Source organism: Calonectris borealis, chromosome 6, assembly GCF_964195595.1.
Source record: "Calonectris borealis chromosome 6, bCalBor7.hap1.2, whole genome shotgun sequence".
NCBI lineage: Eukaryota > Metazoa > Chordata > Aves > Procellariiformes > Procellariidae > Calonectris > Calonectris borealis.
In genome coordinates, this window is record NC_134317.1 from 12740261 (window position 1) to 12760817 (window position 20557).

The 20557-nt window shown below is 39.9% G+C and overlaps 1 protein-coding gene across 1 annotated transcript in view; it reads left to right on the forward strand.

Annotated features, from left to right (window-relative positions):
• Positions 1-20557, forward strand: part of ADCY5 (adenylate cyclase 5) — a gene marked incomplete at its 5' end in the record, with an annotated part of 230089 nt that overhangs the window by 175621 nt on the left and 33911 nt on the right. Inside the window, one exon of the mRNA XM_075153889.1 lies at positions 8200-8340. Within this exon, the coding sequence (XP_075009990.1) occupies positions 8200-8340 (141 nt within the window). The remainder of the gene's footprint in view (positions 1-8199; positions 8341-20557) is intronic.

Sequence of the window (20557 nt, forward strand, 5' to 3'; positions counted from 1 at the left end):
TAATGGATATTGTGTAAAAAATCTCCAAGAAAATCCCTTATCATTTGCTAAAGAGAGAAGCTGATGTTTTGGTTTCTATCTGCTCATAAGATAAATCTCATTAACAATTGTCAATTTTCAAAAGAGGATTAGAGCTTGCTGTGCAAGATTATTGTTTCCTGAGCATCGCTTCCTGTCAGTGGGCCAGCTGATGTTTATACCTAAGCCACTTCTTCTTTGCTGGGTAGATTTAAGAACATAAACCAAAATACCCTTATGGTCAGGCCCCATCTTCTGGGGTAGAGAAGCTCTATTGACTTCTTAAATCATGCACTCACCAAGTTGTCTGAATGTTCTTGTGGAGAACTGAAGGTTTCTCTGGAGAGAAGAGGAAGACCTAAGATCAGGATTCTGCTCCTGGCCAGTGTAGACAAAAAACTCAAAAACAGAGACAAAAGCACTTGGGACTTGACTTCATTTTTGAACACAGGGCTGTCTTTTGACTAGGAGATTGGACAGAGACTCGGGAGAGATGTGGATTCCATTCGAGACTTAGATTTTGAGGAACTTGCATCTTTGTGCCTTGATTTTCCATGGTAAAATAAAATGGGTTCCCCCCTCCATTCTTTCACTGCTTTATATGTATTTATTGCAGCTCTGTTACACAATGTAACCCTTAGCTGAAGTCTCTAGGCACTGCTATAATGCTGCTTTAAAGTGCTGCATCCCAGAGTAGCTAAGAATTGGGACAAGCATATGACCTATGCAATTATTGTGCTAAATTGAAACATAAAGGAACTGCTACCCAAGGTCATGGATATTAGTGTTTAGAATTTGAGGGGCTCCTGATTTGCCCATACTACTGCAGCTTTCTTGCTCCCATAGCCATTTTCTATCCCTTTGTCAATAGTTTAAAGTTCTCTCCCTCTTTAAAAACTCATTTTCACATAATATGAAGATCAGAAGTGAGAAAAGCTTTCTCCCATAGTCAGCTCAGTCAGTCTTGAATATTTTGCCTGATGCTAGGCAAAGTTCTAGCACTTCACTTTTTCCTTCCATTTCTGCTTGATTTTAATGACTTCTTGTAATGTATTTAGCCAGGTTTTCAGTTCAGTCTGTTCCAGTAATGGCCGTAAAATGTTCACCTAACTTAGTAATGGGATCCTGTGAGTCGTGCCTGGGTTCCTGCTATCCTCACACACAAGCCACAGGATTTGCATTGACCTGAGAGCAGATGCATAGTTGACCCAAGTAACTGTTTGCCTGAGCTACTCCTCAGTTCACACAGGCAGACTTGAATTATCTGAATACCTGGTCCATCAGTCCCACAGCCGTTGAAACCCAACAATACCAGGAGTTACAATGAATGTGTGAAATGTAACGGCATCTGTTCCATACCCTTTCTGCTTACCGTTGCCATGGGGAGCCATAATTTTGAATTTCCTGTCTTTTTTTGTTTATTTGACTTTTCATCATGTTAATGCCTTTTCTTTGGCACAGAGTAAATAGAAGGAACATTTATCTAATATTTTTGTTCTAGGAACTCAGACTAGCTCCTTCGTTGAAAATAAGTTTTCTTCCTTGTTAAGGATGCTGTTAACTGGAATATATTTAATTGAGTTTTTTGGGGAAAAAAGCTAGGTTCTGATCATTCAGCCTTCAGATAACATCCCTAGAGCTAAAAATGTAGTCCTTGTTTTCTATCTGGTACACAGAAGAGTTGCTTTCTATTGAAAGAGAATAAACTGCAAAGTTGTAAAATCCAGACTTTTAGGTTTCTCTCTCCTCATCTTTACCTCCAGATCCACTTTCACCTTTCTGTTTGCCCTGTCTTGTGATGTTGCTGCTCATGTGGGTGAGCACTTGCCTGTGAAGAAGGCAGTGCTCAGATACCCCAGAGCAGTGCAGGAGTGACTTTATTATTGCAGTGTTATGTTCCCCTAGATAAAAGGTTTTGTGGGTTTTTTTGAAAGCATAGATCCAAAGTTCCAAATTTGTTTTCCTTGTGTTTGCTTTCAATTCCTTAAGCTAGTGTTTTGATAATTAAAATATAAAACAGTCTTAACTGTGTGAGATACAAAGGGTGCCATGCATTTCATTGTAATGTGAACCTATATATATACACACACATATACATATATACAAGTTTATATATATAAAGTAATTCTTGTCATAAAATTAGCAGGCTCCACCATAAAGGTCTGTTGAATCTTTTGCTGTGGTTTGTTTCCTCCCATTAGTGCTAACAGTGGGCTGCTCTAAAACCTGGTTGCTCAGGTCCCTGGTTGCTCTGGTTGTCTGGTGTCTGCTGTCAGACAGCATCTGTATCCCCTCTCTCCCCCTCAGCCTTTTTTCTCCTAAGACAAACTCTTCTAATGTCTTCTCACAACAAAGAAGAGACAAGCACAAGCTCTCACAGCAAGCTCTTCATTTTCGTGATCATCAAAGGAAACCTTTACCTTTTGCACAGTTGCATTATCTTGGTGTCTGATATTTATTCTGTGATGAACTAACATGATTCCTGATAATTAAGTGAAGTTTCTGACTGTAATCTCTAAGTCAATGGTCATGCATTTTGTACACTTGAATGTCTCAGGTCCCATTTCTACTATGTCAGTCCTCAAATGTCAGGTGCTAATACTCCTTTTTTTCTTAACTATCAAATACTACCTCTGCTTCTCTCATTAGCAAAGCTTGTCATTGCTACACTTGGAGCCAGATGTGATAAGAAAACAATGAAACAAAATCTGCCCCAAGACTGATCATTGAGTAACTCTGCTAGTAACTTTCATCCAGCCTAATACTTCCTCATTCAAAACCATCTCTTGCCATTTCATTGGAAACCTGCTCTTTGCCCAGCTTCGTATTCCCCGTCTGTCTTAGCTATTAGTCTCCACCATAGTACTCTGTCAAATGCTCTGTGGAAAAAACAAGGCCAGTGAGGAGCTACTGTATTTTTTCTGTTTAGAAAAACTTGGATGCTCTCAAGGCTGTTAATCCAAGCCCAGCATTTGCTGCTCTACAAGTTCTGTGTCATGATCCTTGACTAAATAGTTATTAAAAGTATCTGTTACCAGAACTGAAAATGCAGTTGGCAGTTTTGCACAGATCTGGGATGGAGGTTGTCCTTCTGACTTCAGCACATCACTCTTAAGTTTTGCTTCCAGCTTAGTCATGTTTTCCGTTTATAACCCTACGTTTATGATCCCTTCTTCCCTTTTGCCTCTACTGTGGCAGCAGTGATTATCTGAAGAGAAATAATCTGTTCCTTCAATTCTAGAGTAACGTACATTTTTTAAGTGTCTGTTATCCTTGCAAGATACACGTTGACTTACACAAGGTGACTTCTGTCCTTATTCAGTATTTTTCTCATTCATTTGGATATGTGTTTCTAATGGACTTAATACCTTAGCATGAAATGAATACAGGAAATCTCCAAAGAGATCTTTGCCTTTCCTCCATTACTGGCTTTGCATCTTCATTCTTTATCTGAAAGTCTGTGTTTCCAGATAAACAGCAAATTATCAGCTAGAATTACTAATACTATTTCTCAGATCTTTACTGATGCTTAAACTTAACCCCGAGGCATTGTAGTGAACTACCCAGCATTACTCAGAGTGATTGTTTTATTCTTGTTATACCTTTGTTTTTTTAAGTTTACCCTGCAGTTCCTAATGCACAGCTCTGTACCTCCACCTCCACAACTTTTATATCTGTCCTTCTGCATTTTATTCAAAACACGTTTGTCCCAGTCATTACTGCTATCCTATCACATCCCTGCTATTCTTACCGTACTCAGTTTAATTATTGTTGTAGTATCCAGTAGTCCCAGTTCTTGTGCTGCCTGAGTTTCTAGAAGAGCATGTCACTTGGTGGTTGTTGGCAACTTTCTGGTCTTCTTTGAGATCAGGTGCTGCACTAACGCACAGAACCATCACAACTACTCTTCATCACTTTTCATCACTGATAAAAGCTTTACACCCTTAAAGAAGGGTGGAAAAGTATGTGTTTGGAGGATTGGGTTAACGACCTTAAGGTGAATAGGATTTTAACAGCACATTAGGTTTACAGCTAGTTTTATTGTCCTCAACATTGTCAGAAGTCTGGGGAAATGCTTTGTTTTGAACACAAGTGGAAACAAAATGTGACTGTCAACAGATGAACAGTACTGCTGACTAAACACGCTGTGCTGAGTGCACAAAGTCGGCAAACTGAAAAAATGTTTATTTTTTTCTAATGTCTTTGAATTGCAGTAAACATGGGTGTTTCTTTTAACAATAGCAGGTATACAACAGGTTCAGAAAGGATTGTTGATGGTGGCCTTAAAACAGCTCAACAAAGCTTTGGCCATAACTCCTAGAAAAACAATTCTCATTCTTTTCTAAATAGTGTCCTGGAACTCCATCCAGCTGAAGAAACAAAATGGTCCTTTAAATGTTGTACATGTGACTCTCCTAAAACACAATCAATCTAATGTGATGATTCCTCATTTTAACAAATTTAATCACAGCTCGGCAGGGTTCCACTCATGTAGATTTATGAAGGCAATGGTTTGGAGCATGTAGCACTGCAAGAAATATCATTCACATGTCAATAGGACTTCAAGACAATTTAAAGAATAATATGTAGCTGAATCTGAAATGGCTGATCCATGCTCAGATTTCACTGCTTTGTTGCTCTGATAGTGATCAATATGTTGGAAAATCCTACCACACACTAAAGAAGTAACAGGCATTCTTGATGCAATTGATAAGTATAAGAAAATCCCAGCTATTTCTGCAGTTTTGCTATAGCATTACTGTAGCTCAGTGTGTGGGAACTGGTGGTGGGAACACAATAAAACCTCTGGGAATAAGATTTACAGTCTCTTTGCGAGTCCAGATTTGAAAAGTTCCCACAACAGCTTTCTGGAGTTTAGCCACTTTAAATCTGAAAAACTTATTGCTGTCAGAAACTTTTGCACCTGCCTCCTGTTCATAGTACCTGTAATGAATAGGACTGAAAGGTATCATGTCTTCCTTTTCTTTATTCTTCTTTCCAGTGTTGTTATACCTTAGGTAGCCCTGTGTGCAAGTTGTCTTTATGCCGTCACTTAGCCAGGAAGAAACAGAGGAGGGATCCTCATAAATTTCCACAGAGGAGCTGTGATCCTTCTAATTCTTCATTTTTAGAGTTTGTTATTATCATCACCCACTGAACAAGTGATTTTTCAGAAAATAAATTAGCTCAGCTTTTAAAAATATCAGGTTTAAAAAAAATGTTTTTGAATAAGTACTGATGTTAACAACAAAGTCCTATTGTTCAAGATAATATAGCAGCACAGTATGTAATGTGGGAAACCAAAAATCCACTATGCTTGTATATATGTGTTTTAATCTGATTGGAAATATTGTTGAAACATAGTTCACAATCCAGTGGAAACCTTCTACGGGGTGGGGGAAATACTGCCAGAGTTCATGTAGCTGTGGAAAATTTTGGTGCCTGACCTCATAGTCAGAAACGATCTCAGAAGTATGTATTTACCCATTTGTCCCACCCTCAACCCAGATGTGTCAATAAACCTGAGATCTTTTATTCCCTTCAAATTAATCAGGTGATGCTTCAGAGTCACCAGCACTAGCAGCAGGTAGAAGGATCACTCACTGCCTGAGAGGGGTTAGTACGTCTGCTTGGATTTTTGGCATTAAGGCTTTTCTCAAATTTTAACCAAATTTACTAACTCATGGGGGGAAACCTGCTGTATGTGTCTTTTATCATCTGTTGATGTAAAGGCATTTGTAACGTAACCAAATAGCTTTGCTTTTATAAGTCCCCAGATTAGTTTCAGCGTCTGGTTTTTTGATCACTTTTGGTTGAAAACCCTTCACTAAGTTGTAATAAAATGGATTGACAGTGTCACTTCTGTTATTGAAAACAATATATATTTGCTTGGAGATAATGAAACTATTTCCTACAAATTTTCTGGCATCACATCATAGAAGAAAGAAGTGTAACTATGAAAAAGATTGCATAACTGAAAAAACACAAGGAAGTGCTACAAATGATGGCAGAGACCATAAAGAGCAGTGACTTTTAAAAAACAAAACCTCAAACCAACTCAAATCTGGACATCAGCGTTGCATCACAGTAGTGTATTTTTAGAAACATTTAAAACACAGCTCTTCTGGAGGTTATCCAGTGGCTTTGTCATGATTGCTCATGTGAAATTCAGCTGGTGCCAAGTGGTGGAGTTTTCCGCTCTTGCAGATGAAACAGTGGTGGGTTCCATGCGGGGATGAGGCGATGTGGGAGGCACTTGCTGTCCTGGGGGCGTGCAATGTGGGAACACTTACAGTTCTCCCCAGCAAACATCCCAGGGAGCTGACAGGTCCCTTAGGTTTGCTCCCACTGAGTTTCCTTGACATCCTACACTTGCCATCCTGGCTGTGTGGAAAAAGATCTTTGCTGGCAGCCTGGGGCTGCAGTGACCACTGTTGCTTACTATCGCGGAGCCAGTCGGGTGTCCGGCACGGGGCTCCTGTCACAAGTGGCACCTGTGTTCCCAGCTAGTGGCCATGCAGCCTGCAGCACTACATTCCTGGGAACGTTTGGTGATTGTGTGGTGAGGTTGTGGTCTCATGGGAAATGTTGTCATCGTAGCTGTCTCTGCTTTGCAAGAAAAGATATGATGATTTCCCATGCTTCTCAATCGGGCGGCTTTCCCCAGCACTGAGTTTTAGCAGGTTTTTTTAAATTTCTTTAAAAAAAAAAAATTAAGGCAGCATAACACTTGACATTTAACTCTCTGGTTACCATGGAAATAACACCAGGTATTTTGCCAACTCCTGACAGGTACAAGTTACAGTGAATAGTGGAGAATCAAAATAAATAGGTAGGGAAAGCAGATTCCAGGCAAAAAAAGATGCAGACCTACCTGTATTGTCATATAACACTTAAACCAAAATTCTAGAGTTTAAAACAACTGATGCTTTCTTTTTAAATTATTCAGTCATCTGAACACTTTCTGAAATCCAAAATTAACTATTACGTCTAATTTTTTCAGTAATCTCATGGAAGCAGCAATTCTCTTGAAAAAGTTTAATCTCTCAAGTAATAAACAGCCAAGTTTTAGCTATCCCTGCTGTCCAAATTTTCAAAGTTTCCAGAGTTTGTCTCTTTTAAGCAAGGATGTAATAACTGCCACTCCTCTGCCTTCTGAGTCAGTACAAGTAAATCGCACAGTCCTCACTGGGCAAGTCTCCAGTGCAGTCCTTGCTAGAGAAGATTAAAGGGTTTGATCTTGTGCAATAAAGTCCTGTCTTTTCGCAGAACACATTCCACGTGGAAACCTGCCTGTCTTTTTAGCTAAAGAATATATTCAAAATAAGGAACTAACCAGCCTGTTGTTTAGCCTAGTTACATGCTGCACTTCTGTGCTCTTGTAACTGGCATTGAGCTTGAATTAAACCCTTCCAACAGATCCTGTGCAAACTTTGCAGTAAGCTCCAGTTACAACCAAGACTCGAAACCAGCTCTAACAACAGAACCAAAGACTTCGTCCAGACTTCAGGAAACTTAATGTCAATGATAAAATTTGCAGCTAGCATTAGAGTAGAGGAGACCATTTTCTCACACTCTGCAATGCCATTACCCTTAACAGACCCACAGTTAAGTTGTTTGCAAGATTTACATGCTTTCCTTAGCATGTCTGGGAAGATGCTCTTGCAAGTGTGGAAAATGATTTGCTTGTACCTACAGAGAAAGGTGTCCTTTATTCCCATAGCTTCAAGGAGCTTCAAGGCTCCTGTTCTTCAACCAGATCACTTTGTGTTTCTCTTGCAGACGCACCAGTCTTTTTTTTTTTGAGTACCCTCTATGTAGTGTCTCAGCTTGGAACTGCAATTTCCTATCTGAAGTTATTCGGTTTGATTCAGTTTACTAAAAAAGAAAATAGATGTGTCCATTTTGGAATGCTCCCTGTGTTTACACAGGTTATGGTGGTTTTTCAAAACGAGCAAAGGAGTAAAATGGTGGGCACCACTTAGGGGCGAGCGTTCTAAAAAATGAGAAGAAAAAGAAATGGTGGGCTGGTACTGCTCCTGATCAGCGGCCACTTCATAAAGGTCAAGGCACAAAGCCAAATTCTGGAGTGAGAGATCAGAACTGAGAGATGCTTGGAGAATGACTGCCATGTAAATGTTTCAAAATTTATTCTGCATTTCTCTCTCGTTTGTATTTCAGAAAGACGAGAAAGCAACAATAGCCAAGATGAACCGTCAGCGCGCTAATTCCATCAGCCATAACCCACCACACTGGGGTGTTGACCGGCCCTTTTATAACCACCTTGGAGCTCACCAGGTCTCCAAGGAGATGAAGAGAATGGTAATGCCTTGCTTTATGGACATTAATTTCTTTTCTTCTTAATACAGCATTATATATCCCTTCCTGCTTTGTCTGAAGGTTTTTCCAGCCCCAAGGACGTTTTCCAAATAGGGGTGGTAAATTCTACTTTGACTCCAGAAATAATAATAATTAGTACATCTGGAGCTGAGTGACTGTAAGATGAGGCGCAAGGTTGTTTGAGAAGGGAAGGGAGGCTGAATGGCACAAAGAAAGCTCTTTTGTCTGACTTGTCCCACATTCTGAAAACTCATCCAGGCTGTGTGAGAAGATGTGATTATCTACAAAAATTGCTCACTAACCCAAGCATTCAAACAGCAGCTGACATACATTTCTACTCGATCATTACAGACTTCAGCACCTCAAAGGTTTCCTTGCTTGCATTATAACAGCCAGATGCTGTTCACCTTCTATAAGCTACATGTCCATGTATAGTCATGGGTCGCCAGCAATCACACTGCTGTGTTTAACTTTCGAGAATACATTCTCGAGTACATGGATTAATTGGCCTAAGGTAGCAGACATCTTCATTTCTTGCTTATACCTTTCAGTCCTTCTAAATTAAAATGAACAAGAGCTAGTTACCCACGCAATTGGACTGAGAGCACTTTTATGGCTTATTTTACATAAAGTTGTAGATGATATCTTTGCTTCCTGCAATAAAGATTAGGAAAAGAGAGTTTCTATTATAATGGCTATTTGCAATAATAATAAAAATATTTAGCACCTGTATAATTGCATGCGTAATCAGCTCTATGACCTTATTAATGTTGTTCTGACCCTTCGTGCACAGTCAAAAGCGTGTATTTGTTACCCACTTCATTGCCCATAGTCAAAGTTCTGCTCCAGGTCACCAAAGCCTTAAAGTATTCAAAGAATTTTTTAACATGAGATTCACTCTCACAGCTTAAAACTTTTGGCATAGCTATAAGCAACCGCATATGGTGTCTTCTAATGGGAAATGCTGGCACATTTATTAATAGTTGGTGCTAATATTATTCAATCATAATATTATTTTACAGTGCTAAACCAAATTTCTTAATCTCCATAGTAATGTTTCTTTCATTTCTCAGATCTCCAAATGAGGGCTTCTGACATAAGCATACAGATCAGTGGAACTGTGCATTTTTTATGTGGGCTTTTCAATAGGGTGTGCTCAATAGGCATGACATTATTAGAAGAGCCTAATCACGCTAGCACATAATTATAATTATAAGTTTCTTTGAATAGCTTTTAAGGGGTTCTTGCAGCCTCCTGTTCAGAAACAAGGTGTAAGCATGCCAAATGGTATTATGCTTCTTGGTGTTAATTACAGTTTGCCGTGTCTAGCTGGTTGTTCAGTTGGAAAAACATAATTATTTATTGAAATATCAAGCTGAGTCCTAAAAAATTCACTGCCCCTCACTTGTAGGAGGAAAAGCTTCTCTTTTTTTCCTCCTTATCTTGAACCTTTCCCTGTAATGATATTTACCTTTTTATAAATTCAGCAGCTCAGAAAATCTTTTCCACTCAATCTGCTTCTGTACTGCCTCTTGTATTAAGCTCTTTTTTGAGAGGCTGATGTTGCATGTGTCAGGCTATTTCTTGAAAACCAATTTAAAGCTGATTCAGATGTATTATTTTCAGCTAGACTTCTTGTTGTTCTTGGGGATGTTTTTTTTAAAATCTGTTATTTACTGTATTTCCCAATGCTTTATGTTTGAAATGCATTAGTCAAAATGAAAACATGCTGCTCTCTGTGGCCTAGAGACCATTTTAATATCTGCTAGATGGACATTTTATTGATTAGATCATAGGAACAATTTCTCCATCTCCTGTCTCAACTCCTTCTCTCTGTGTTAACTTCTAATTTAAATATGCATTTCTTTGTACCACCCAGCTTTGCACAGTACTTTATTTGTCTGTAATCTCTGTTACATGGATGCTGTGTGTGCTTAAATGCATGCACAGTGCATGCTGGCTGCACACACGTGCACACTGTCTGCAAACTGCCTGCTTAGAAATACAAAATACAGACAGACAGAAGGGGAGCAGAACTACAAAGGCTTTTTTCAATGCTCCTCTGGGATAACATGTCATTGATCTTGGTAAGCTGTACCAGCTCTCAAAGCTCCTGAAAATGTGCTCTTTGTTCCACATCACCCACCTTTTCCCCAGACCTCTTGCATGTAATTGTATGTAGGCTTTTTTCTTGGAAACTATGAACATGTAAGGCTGGGTTAGTCAAAGTAGTATGCTGAAGGCAGGCAGTGCAACATTGCCTTTCTCTTTAAAACCTGGAGCTCCTTAGCCCTGTAATTTCAAAACAAGTGTTTATAAGGGTAATTATGAGATAGTCCTCAGGCAGGAGCCAGGTAATGTTGCAGTGATGTGCAGTTACATTATATGGATATGTAGATATGAATGCATTTGTGTGTAGGGAGTAATATGGATGGTTATAAAGGACACAGGTTTTTGTCACAAACTTAGAACATTTTGCATTATGAAGACAACCTTATTTCCAGAAAAAAGAGAGACAGTTTTTTGTGGCGCTACTTACAATTCCCCGAAAGTTCCCTGAATTGCATTTTTGGGAGGGAACTGTTGTATTTAGTAGAAGACAGAATTATTTTGGCCATTTTTCTTCCCTTTGAACGTTGGCTCTGGTAGCTGTCTCTATTCTTAGGATGTATTAGCAGTAGTCCTGGGTGAGATGGATTAGTATCAAAGGTAGCCATATACTCCTTTCCCCCCCCCTCCTCTTCTGTCGTGGCATTTCAACACATTGCCGTGTCTGGGCACATCGGCAGCGCATCTGGCGGGGTTTGTGTGGGAGGGCAGCCTGGCCAGTGGCATGGGGAGGTCTTTGGTCCCCGCTTCTCTCCATGTTGTGGCTTGGAGCTTAACCTCTGCTGGGTCCAGCTGACTTTCCACGGTGCTCCTAGGCTAAGTTGTTCCCCTGGGCACACAGCAGTTTATTCAGGCACTTGCACACACACATAAGTAGGACAAAATATCCTACACATGTTTGTGCAGCAGTAATCTAAAATGTCCTGGAAAACTGGAGTTATTTTCCTAGTCCTACCCTAGCTAACTGGGGTCTAAGTCAGCTGGGATTGCAACTGTGCCGGCTCATCCCATCCTGCCCAACAGCCCCTCTGTCTCTCTCATGCACTGGTCTGCTTTCCAGACCATCCCCAATCCTTCTTTTTCCTCTCCCATTGCTTAGCGGTGGCCTTTCTTGCTGTGCAGAGCCTCCAGGGAGGCAGCAAGCAGGAGACACTGATGTTGCCCATTGCAGACCCTGACCCCCATTAGCTGGTGGAGCCACTGCCTGGAGAAAGCCGGTCCTGGGGACTGTGCTGAGTTGCGCTGCCAGGTTGGTGGCTTCCCCTAGAAAACTGGTAAATTTGCAGCAGAGGAAGATCAGATACAAATGGCGTGGGAGCTTGCTCTGAGCTGGCAGCCTCTGCTGGAGCCTGGCCCTGGGAGCCCGTGTTGTTGGACAGGGCGGTGCTGCCGGCATGGGGCGGGTGGAGGGCTGCCTCGCTCGCCCTGGGCAGGCAGAGAAGCCTGGACTGAATCAGCTTTGTGGCTGTATGCAGAGTATGAAAAGAGCCAGAACACAGCAGAAGAGCAGCATAGCTGCTTTCTATTTTTATTGCTTTTTACAGCATGTTTTCTTGTTTCCTAAACAAAAGCAGTCAGTCCAGGACCAGTGACTGTATGTCTCTGGAAATGCAGACTTTTGTACTGCTCGTGATGTACACAAAGGAGCAGCGTTCCCCCAAGTTTCCATATACCAGCTTTATCTTCCCCACTGTCTCTCTGGTCCAGTTTTTAATTGCAAAAGGGTAAAAAATAAATGCACTTGAAAGCATTTGAGAGTACAGGTATATTTATAGCTATCACAATATTTATACACCACTAAGAAATACTTTGCTTTTCCCAGTATAGATTTCAGAGTGCTTTTATAAATATTGATGCATTTTAGACTTCTGGAAATAATACTCATGTCTCAGTTTTCATCAGCGAAACAAAACTACTATTAAAAAAAACAATTTGGGGATGGTAGTTGAATGTAAACTGAAAGAGGTTTGTTTTAAACAGTGATAAAAACGCAAATGTTGATACCTTTCAAAATTACAGGGCTGTTCTAGATGACAAATGATTCTCTTGCATCTTTTACCCTGCTCAGCGTTATTAAGGTCATAGCTGGAAAACCACATCCAGTTTGGGATTACAATCCTTTAGCAGAATATCGATGAATTGGAGATAGTCCAGTGGAGAAAATTACAAATTAGGAGGATTTCAACAGTGTGACCTGTGAAGAAGTGTTGAAGTATTGGGTTTGTTTAGTCTAGAAGGGAGAAGACTGTTTAGAAACAAAAGTCTTCAAATACATGAAGGGTTTGTAAGGACAGAAAATAATGATAAATCATTCTCCATGACTGCAAAGGACAGGATTAAAAATAATCATCTTAATTTGCTGCAAGGAAGATCTAAGTTAAGAAAAAGCTTAGATGGAAGGAATAGGCTGTATAAGGAGCTTGTGGAATTCCTGATTTTCTTGAAAACGTTTTATTTATTTTATTCAGGGCTTTTCAGTCTGGAAGGGCATCACAAAATCCTTTGCAAGTATAGAAACAATAACATAAAAAAATCTGTATTAGGAGAATTAATAATTCTCTTAATAAAGAATATAAGAATAATATGAAATAGATGTAAAGATTTTACGAAGTTTCCAATCTAGGCTGCACAGAACTTCGAGGCATCGATCTACCCCCTTACACAGGAGCCAGCTATACCCGCAGCATTTCCGACAGATACTTGTCTAGCCCTTGTTTAAAAACCTCAAAGGATGGAAATCCCACAGTCTTGCTGGGCATCCTTTTCAACAGTTTGATTATTTTTCTTGATGTTTTGCTCACTTCAATTTTAAAACACAGTGCTGCGTGAGCTATTCACAGTAGTTAGAGGACAGTTTAATTTTCTCTCCTTTACAGTTATTTTCTCTGTATTTGAAGACTATTACCATGTCTTGGCACAGCTCCAATCCCCTCATCAAGTTTGTTCCCTAGTTGGTGCTTTCCAGCCGTGTGGTTGTTCTTGTTCCTTTCTGAGCACGTGCTGTTTCATCGATAAGAGGCAGCGCCTGCCCTGAACCCAGCACTCCTACTGAGGTTTTATTAGTGCTGCCCAGAAGACGTTGGTCATTTTTGAGGTCTTACAACCAGACTTGACACAGCCTAATGCTGTCTGGCTTCCAAAAAAAAAAGCATTAGTTATGTCATGAGATCTACTCAGCTGTGGAAAGTCCTGCTGTTGGATCTTAAGGCTGTCATACAGCTATTATATTTATTTTACACTGGCTAGTATGACTGAGCAGCTCAGCTTGTTCCACTGATACATGCTTTGGGGAAGGTTTACTTCAGAAACAGGTACCTCTGAGTCCTTATAATCAAATGTGAGCTGAGTGGCTAACATGATTACTGGGCCTGGTTGTAGATGCCTGGTAGATTTCCTATTATTTTTTCAGCTGCTGGAAAGGTTTAACATTAGGAAGTTTAGGAACAGAAAGAGGAAACCCTGAAGATCTGCAATACTGATTTCAGTCTGACCATGCTTCTGTCCTGAGTCTGAGTACAACTAATGAAACATTTAATTTGCAATGAAATTGTGTGTGACGTTGATATTATACACGTGTAGGAAATATGATTGCATGCAGATATTAAAAATGTGAGACAAGGTTATAAAAATGCATCCTGGATATAGCCAGTGCAATAAAGAAAAGCTCTTCTTTCAGGTAGGCACTGCCTGATTCCTTGTGGCACTGCTCAGAGCTGTGCAGAGTCTTCTACATGATATTTAATTGTTTGGTGTTTACTTTCTAATGAAACAACACTCATCTACAATCCTGGTCATTCAACCATAAAATATAATTCTTTGTCCTATTCACCCTGTCCTAAATCAAACAATTCTCTGCATGTTGCATTGCAAATACAGCTTACTTACTCCCTTTATGTCTCCAACTTGCCCTTACAATAGATTTTCTTGTTACTTGGAAATCAAAATTGGGGAACAGGTGCATCAGAGGAACAGACGCTATAGCTGGTTCTGTGCCAACTCTACCGATTAAATGATTAAAAAATTAAAATAAAACTCAGTAGGGCAAGTTTTCCTCAGTCAATAGTGCAGCCCCATCAAAGAGAAGTGGATTTGAGTCCATGAATGAGACACCGAGAGTTCACGCTCCTTCTAAAGGTTTTATTTGACTGACGGTCACCATTATCCTCTTTTCCAGCAATCATCTGCTAAATCTGGTAATAGCAACATTGACGTCAGCAGAGCTGGACAGGGGCACCCAATGGAGAAGAATTTGACCTACTATTTTTTCACTGCTATTGTAGTATGCAGAATCCCCTGAACTCATAATCAATCAGGGAGAAACCCTCGAGCAATCCTTTCTGCTGTAATCTCCATGTATTGCTATAGACCTGGGAGGAAATTATTGGTCTAGTCTGGGTTTTATATAGCCAATTTGGTTTAGATAGCTCGCAAACAGCAAGGGGAGGAATTCTATCCTGCAGTTATGTTATATAATTGGTTTGGTGCTTCTGAAAAGAGGATTTGCCTCATTCACATGTTCCGTGTGATCTCATATAAATGAGTGGGAGCCATATAAAACATTGTACACTGCTTAAATTGTCAGAGGCTTCATACAGTTTTGTATCCTCATCTGCAAACCTAACTTTTATTCTAGTTGATCAGGGCTTGCAATCATCCTTGATTAAATTCTTTAAAAGAGGGATAAGAACGAGATGCAACAGCTGATCTGCAGCTGCTTTTGTGAAACTTAGGTAGAGTTTAATATTTGCTTGGAAGTCTTGCACTGATAATTTTTCCACCATTCAATACCCTTTTCTAGAGTAAATCATAATCATATGGAAAAAGATGGTTTGGATCAAGACACTACTAAAAAGTGTCAGACAGTTTCTGAGTGGGACTAATCTACTGGGGGCTGTGTATGAAATAATTTTGAGTAGAACAAAGTAGAGGGTTTCACCATCTGTGAGCAGTGCAGAGGAATGAAAGTCTATTTATCAAGTGGGGTGGGATGCAGAAAGGGAGCATTTCAGCTTTCCTTTTTGTAGCTCATTAGTCTGTGTTCCAGCTATAGCAGACACACTCGTCATATAATCTGTTTCATAAACTGGTTTTCTGCCAGTTTGTTGTTCTGCACTTAGATGCTTGTTAAATATCCTTCCTATGAGGCTTAGTATTTTCTGTGCCAGTTTTTTCTGGACTTTGGTATAGAAATTGTGTTATTTCTGGCTTGACTGCTTTGAAGTCCTTTAGTTTTGTTTCTGCTTTTACACCTGACAGCATCTATCTTCGTAGCCTTGTCTTGTTGACCACAGGGACAAAGGCAGAGTGTATAACACTGCTGAAAACAGATGTGAATAATTAGTTTTGCGGTGGGGCCAAACCAGGTTTGTTTTTAACTACATCCACTCTCAGCCTGTCACTCTGCTTTTCTGTTTTCCGTGGTCGCTGTCTCTGTGAAGCACCTTTGCTTTGCAAGTTGGCCTGACCTCTTACAAAGCTCATTTTGTCCCCAAGTCTAAAGTTCTTTCGACTTCTGCTTTAACATCATGTAAGTCCCATTTCAACTTTGTTCTAGAGATGGAAAAAGGGCAAGAAAAATTAGTTTCTCTGTCATTTTTGCTCTTACGATCTTTGGTGGAGTTGCCAGCAAAGTTTTTAAGGTCGGATCCATGCTTCCCAGCCACGTTGCCATTAAGAAGGTCATAGAGCTCATCAGCTCCTCTACTGGCTTATTTTTGGAGCTAAATGAAAAGTTAAAAGGATGTAAAGTTTATTCCACTTTTCTTTGCATATTTACAATATGTTAATAATTGCAGCTAATGTTCTCAAAGTTAGAATTATTATTTCTAATGGTTCTTGATTTGAAGCATTATGGTATAGCAGTCAGCTTGTCATGGCTTTGACAAACACTTTATCTTTCTATTTAAGGAATCAGTTTTAATCTTCAGAGAAAAGTGCTTAGTTAATTTAGAAGTCAAGCAGAGAGATGGCAGTCATATGAGCTTTTAGCACAATAGATATTCATAAAATATCCCCCATAAAATAGTGAGCCTTAGGGACAGATGCAGTAATATAACATTCCCTCTTTTTTTCCTCCTGCACATGTCTACTCCCACTGAGGACGGTCATTAAAAGTAAGTGCTTGTAAATTCAGAGCCACCTGACCTGCCATAAAAAATATGTTTTTTTAAGAATCTCATGTAGAAAAGAATAAAGAGCAGGACTGTTCTTTGGTAGGTACTAGTGCCTTTAAGGGAGCTGATTCAGCTAAGTTTGGGTTAATATTCTTGAAGTCAGAGAGAGAACTGTCTCAGTCTCAGAGCAATTATTAAATGTTATTACCTTTACATTTGCAATCTGATGGCAGAATAATGCAGCCTCCTGGGGGAAGGGGAAAAACTCCAGTATCAGGGATATTTAAAATGAGACTGAATAAAAATTGCATGAGGTCCTATATGCAGCAGTCCATTAGTACTGCACTGTGATAAGACCTATCTCATGCCTTATGTTCCCTTCTAGAGAAAAGGAATTTTGGCTTTAACAAGGGCTACTTCATGATTATGGAGCTATTCTTGAACTCCTGTGAACTCCTATCTGTCTGATTCTTGTAGCCATCACCACTTTTGCCATTTTCATCCATGCTGACAATTCCCAGCGTTTTCTTCATAGCACCCTAGAAGGCCATCGGCACTGCTTCAGTCTGCTGGGCACAAATCCATGAGCAGTCAAGAGGGGATTTATATACTTAACTCCACGAACTTGCTGTTTCTCTTCCTAACCCTTTACTCTCCCTCTCCTACATGATAGGCACCTCATTTTTATCAGCTATTTTTTCTGGGCATTCAGATTTCTGTATATGTGTGTGTGCAGAAGTGCCAATCTTGACATATCTTTGTGCAGCTCAAAACCTGCTCTATACCCGAACAGGCTGGGTACAGCCCCAGCCCAGCTACCCAGCCTCCAGCGGCAAGCACAGACGGGTGAGACTGGGGGTGCTGGAGAGTGGCTTTATGGACACCCTCGCAGCAGCAGCCCCCATTATTTCACTTTCCTGCTTGAGCTTGGAAATTTGTCTACTAGATCATGAGTGTGGCAGTCCTTTAGGAATGAAGACAAGTCCATGCAGACCATATTTCTGCAGGATTGATTGTGCTTAGTGTTTATCCTGTGTGTAACACAGACCATTGCAATTCATGCGAGCAGCCTTATGCTGAGCCAAAGGGCTTTAATTGGAGCAAAGCATCTGAGTCCTAAAGAAACTAAACTATTTGCCAGCTGCAGAGAAGAAGAAAGACCAATGTGTCATTAGTGCCCAAGCCTTGTGCAAGGGGAAGGAAATAAGTTAAGTGCAGATTTTTCAATAGACTGAGCATGCCCACGAAGTAAGAGGAGGTGAAAACACATTAACTAAAACCCAGGGGGAAATTTCCCTCCCAACCCAAAATAGGGCGAGCAGCGTGACCCTGTGCATGCGATCATCTCTTGCACTTAAAAGGCTTCTTAGTATGTGATTGAGACACGGATGCTTTAGTGGATAGGGAAGAATATCTCTGGTCACAGCCACATCCTAGGGGTATATTTGCTCTGTATCCTGGCAAAGTCTTTCCGAGCAAATAAGAAAGATCTGCTGTAATAAATGACCAGTTTTTAAGAAGCTGTGTTTGAGGGTTTTTTTTCATAAAATAATCCTGCAGACCTTTCTCCATAACAATTCCATTTTTGGCAATTCTGCTTGAAGAATCTTTCGTATGAAATTGGAACTTTGAAGTGAATAATTTAATTTGCTTAACTCAAAGAGGTTCCTACTACATTTAATTTTGAGTTGATTCTCTCTAATTAAAGTTCAAGTCACACTTAAATATTTAGCCTTGTTAAATGAAGATCCAGGAAGGAAAATGTAATAATCTTTTCCTTCTTTCCTTTACCTGAAATATGCCTTTTCTGAGTTTTTAATTTGAAACACCAATTTAATTTGAACTACCAGCATGAATAATTTCCAGGGTTTCAAGCGCTATTTAGTATTTTAAATTGAAAAGCTAGATCAATTAATTCTGTATTATTTTAGAGACTTTCCTTATAACAGTTTTGCTGGGGGAGAGAAACAGGGGAGAATCAAATTCCATGTTGATCAAGTGATCACCCATATAGATGACCAGTTAAATATGCAGCCTACATATTTTTCCACACTTGAAATATTGCAGAATTTTTTGCAGATATGCGTGCTGAGGTGTTTTGGTGACTTGACCCAGTTGGCCTGTGTCCTCAAACTTGTGCACCTAGAAGGCAGGAGTACGAGATCTGTGTTTAGTTTCAGGATTTCAGCGGGATGAATGGTTACGCAGCTGTCTGTGAAAATCAGACCATTTTAGGGGACTCTCCCACTGCACTCAGTCATCCAGTTCCCATGTGGCTAAGCTTGAAAATGTGAACTTGATATCTATCTAATAAGCAAGTACTGGCCGTTTTCTCATTGGTTCCCTCCCCTTATTTCTTGGCTGGTAGCTATTCATGTTCAGCTTTTTTTCTTTTTTTATTTTCAGCCTAACTGACTATGACACCAGACAAATTAGTGAGCATTTTGTCTCCATGATTAATCAGTGAGCTTTCAGTTTCGGCACTGTGTTGTAGCATTGCTTAAAGGATAAATAAATAAATCAATCAGATATTCCTGACAACTGTAAAATGATTAAGCAAAGAAAAAAAAAAAAGCCACACAACAAAAAGTTGAATGATCGCTTCATCACTCTTTAATGTGAAATCAAAAAGTACATGGTTTTTTTTGGCTTGGATAACTGGACATGCTAACTTTGAATCAACATTACTATTTCCTTCTTCCCACTGGATCTGCTGGTGGTTGTTACATGGGACTGAGACTTCCTTTATCTAAATTTCTGATGGGTTAAGTTGGAGTTGCAGTTTCTATTTTTAAGTGTGGTTTTAGTTTGAAACGGAGTATGTAAAAATGGAAATTGCTCTCTCAGTGAATCACAGTCCTGGCTGTTGACCTGAGTGACAAACCCCACTTTTTCCCTCTTGCAAAGCTGATGCTGTTCAGGGAGACTGTGTTGGCTTTACTTCTGCCTCTCGCCGTATCGCCACATTGCTAACTAGTTGCAAGGGCAAAATCTGTTCTCGTTTAGTATCTGGTCAATGTTCTTGTTTCTGATGGTGCTGGACAAGGCAGCTGTGGGAAGATTTTTGCCCAAAGATTTTTACTTTTTTAACATCAGGATGGATCTCAGTTTGCTGCTCCCAGCCTGGTAGTGGCTGCAGGTCCAGCAGCTGGAATATCCTCACGTGCTCTGAACAGTTTTGGCCTGAGATCTCTGGGAGGAAAACAAAAGGAATTCTTCCTATCTCCCAGCTACATTTGGTTTATGTTTTGGAACACAGGGTACAAACTCTGTGCCTGAGTATTTGACCCTACTTGTCAAATATACAACTTTTCTTGACTTCAGTTAAATTTAAGCCAAGATGTCAGAGGGCAGATTTTGTCTCAGCCCATGCAAAATGGCCGTTTTGATGCAATGTGGCCTATTAGGTATGTTAATGCAAAACATAAAATTATGCCTCCATACATATTTTTCTCTGAGGCCTTCTAGTCACTTAAACTATGGATGACCCATAAATACATACACTTACTCAGTTTGGGTGGTCCTGAAGGAATTGTGAACATTTGGGCTATTACAAATATTATAAATAATTCCTGAAATCTTATTCAAGAAAACATGCTTCTTGTGTGCATGCAGTGAGGGGAGAAGGAAGGAGACCCCTTGAGGTTCCTCCTGCCTGAAGAGATGAAAGCCGCAATGCATCCAGCTCCCTTAGCCGAGCCCTGACATAAAGAAGTGCAACCTAGTTGAATACAATAGTTGACCTATGTTATCATTCTGAGTTTTCTTTCAAGTAAAATACATCCTCAGTTATAATATCACCATAATTTCCATTGTATCAGTTGTCATGGTGACTGCAAAAAAGAAGGCACCTGAAATAAAGCGTGCCAGCAGTCAGCTGAAGCATTTCCCTTATCTTCACTTCCATAAATTTATATCTGAAGGCATGTGTTTTTCTAAAACTGCTCTGTCTGCCTAGTGACACGGCAGCACAAAAT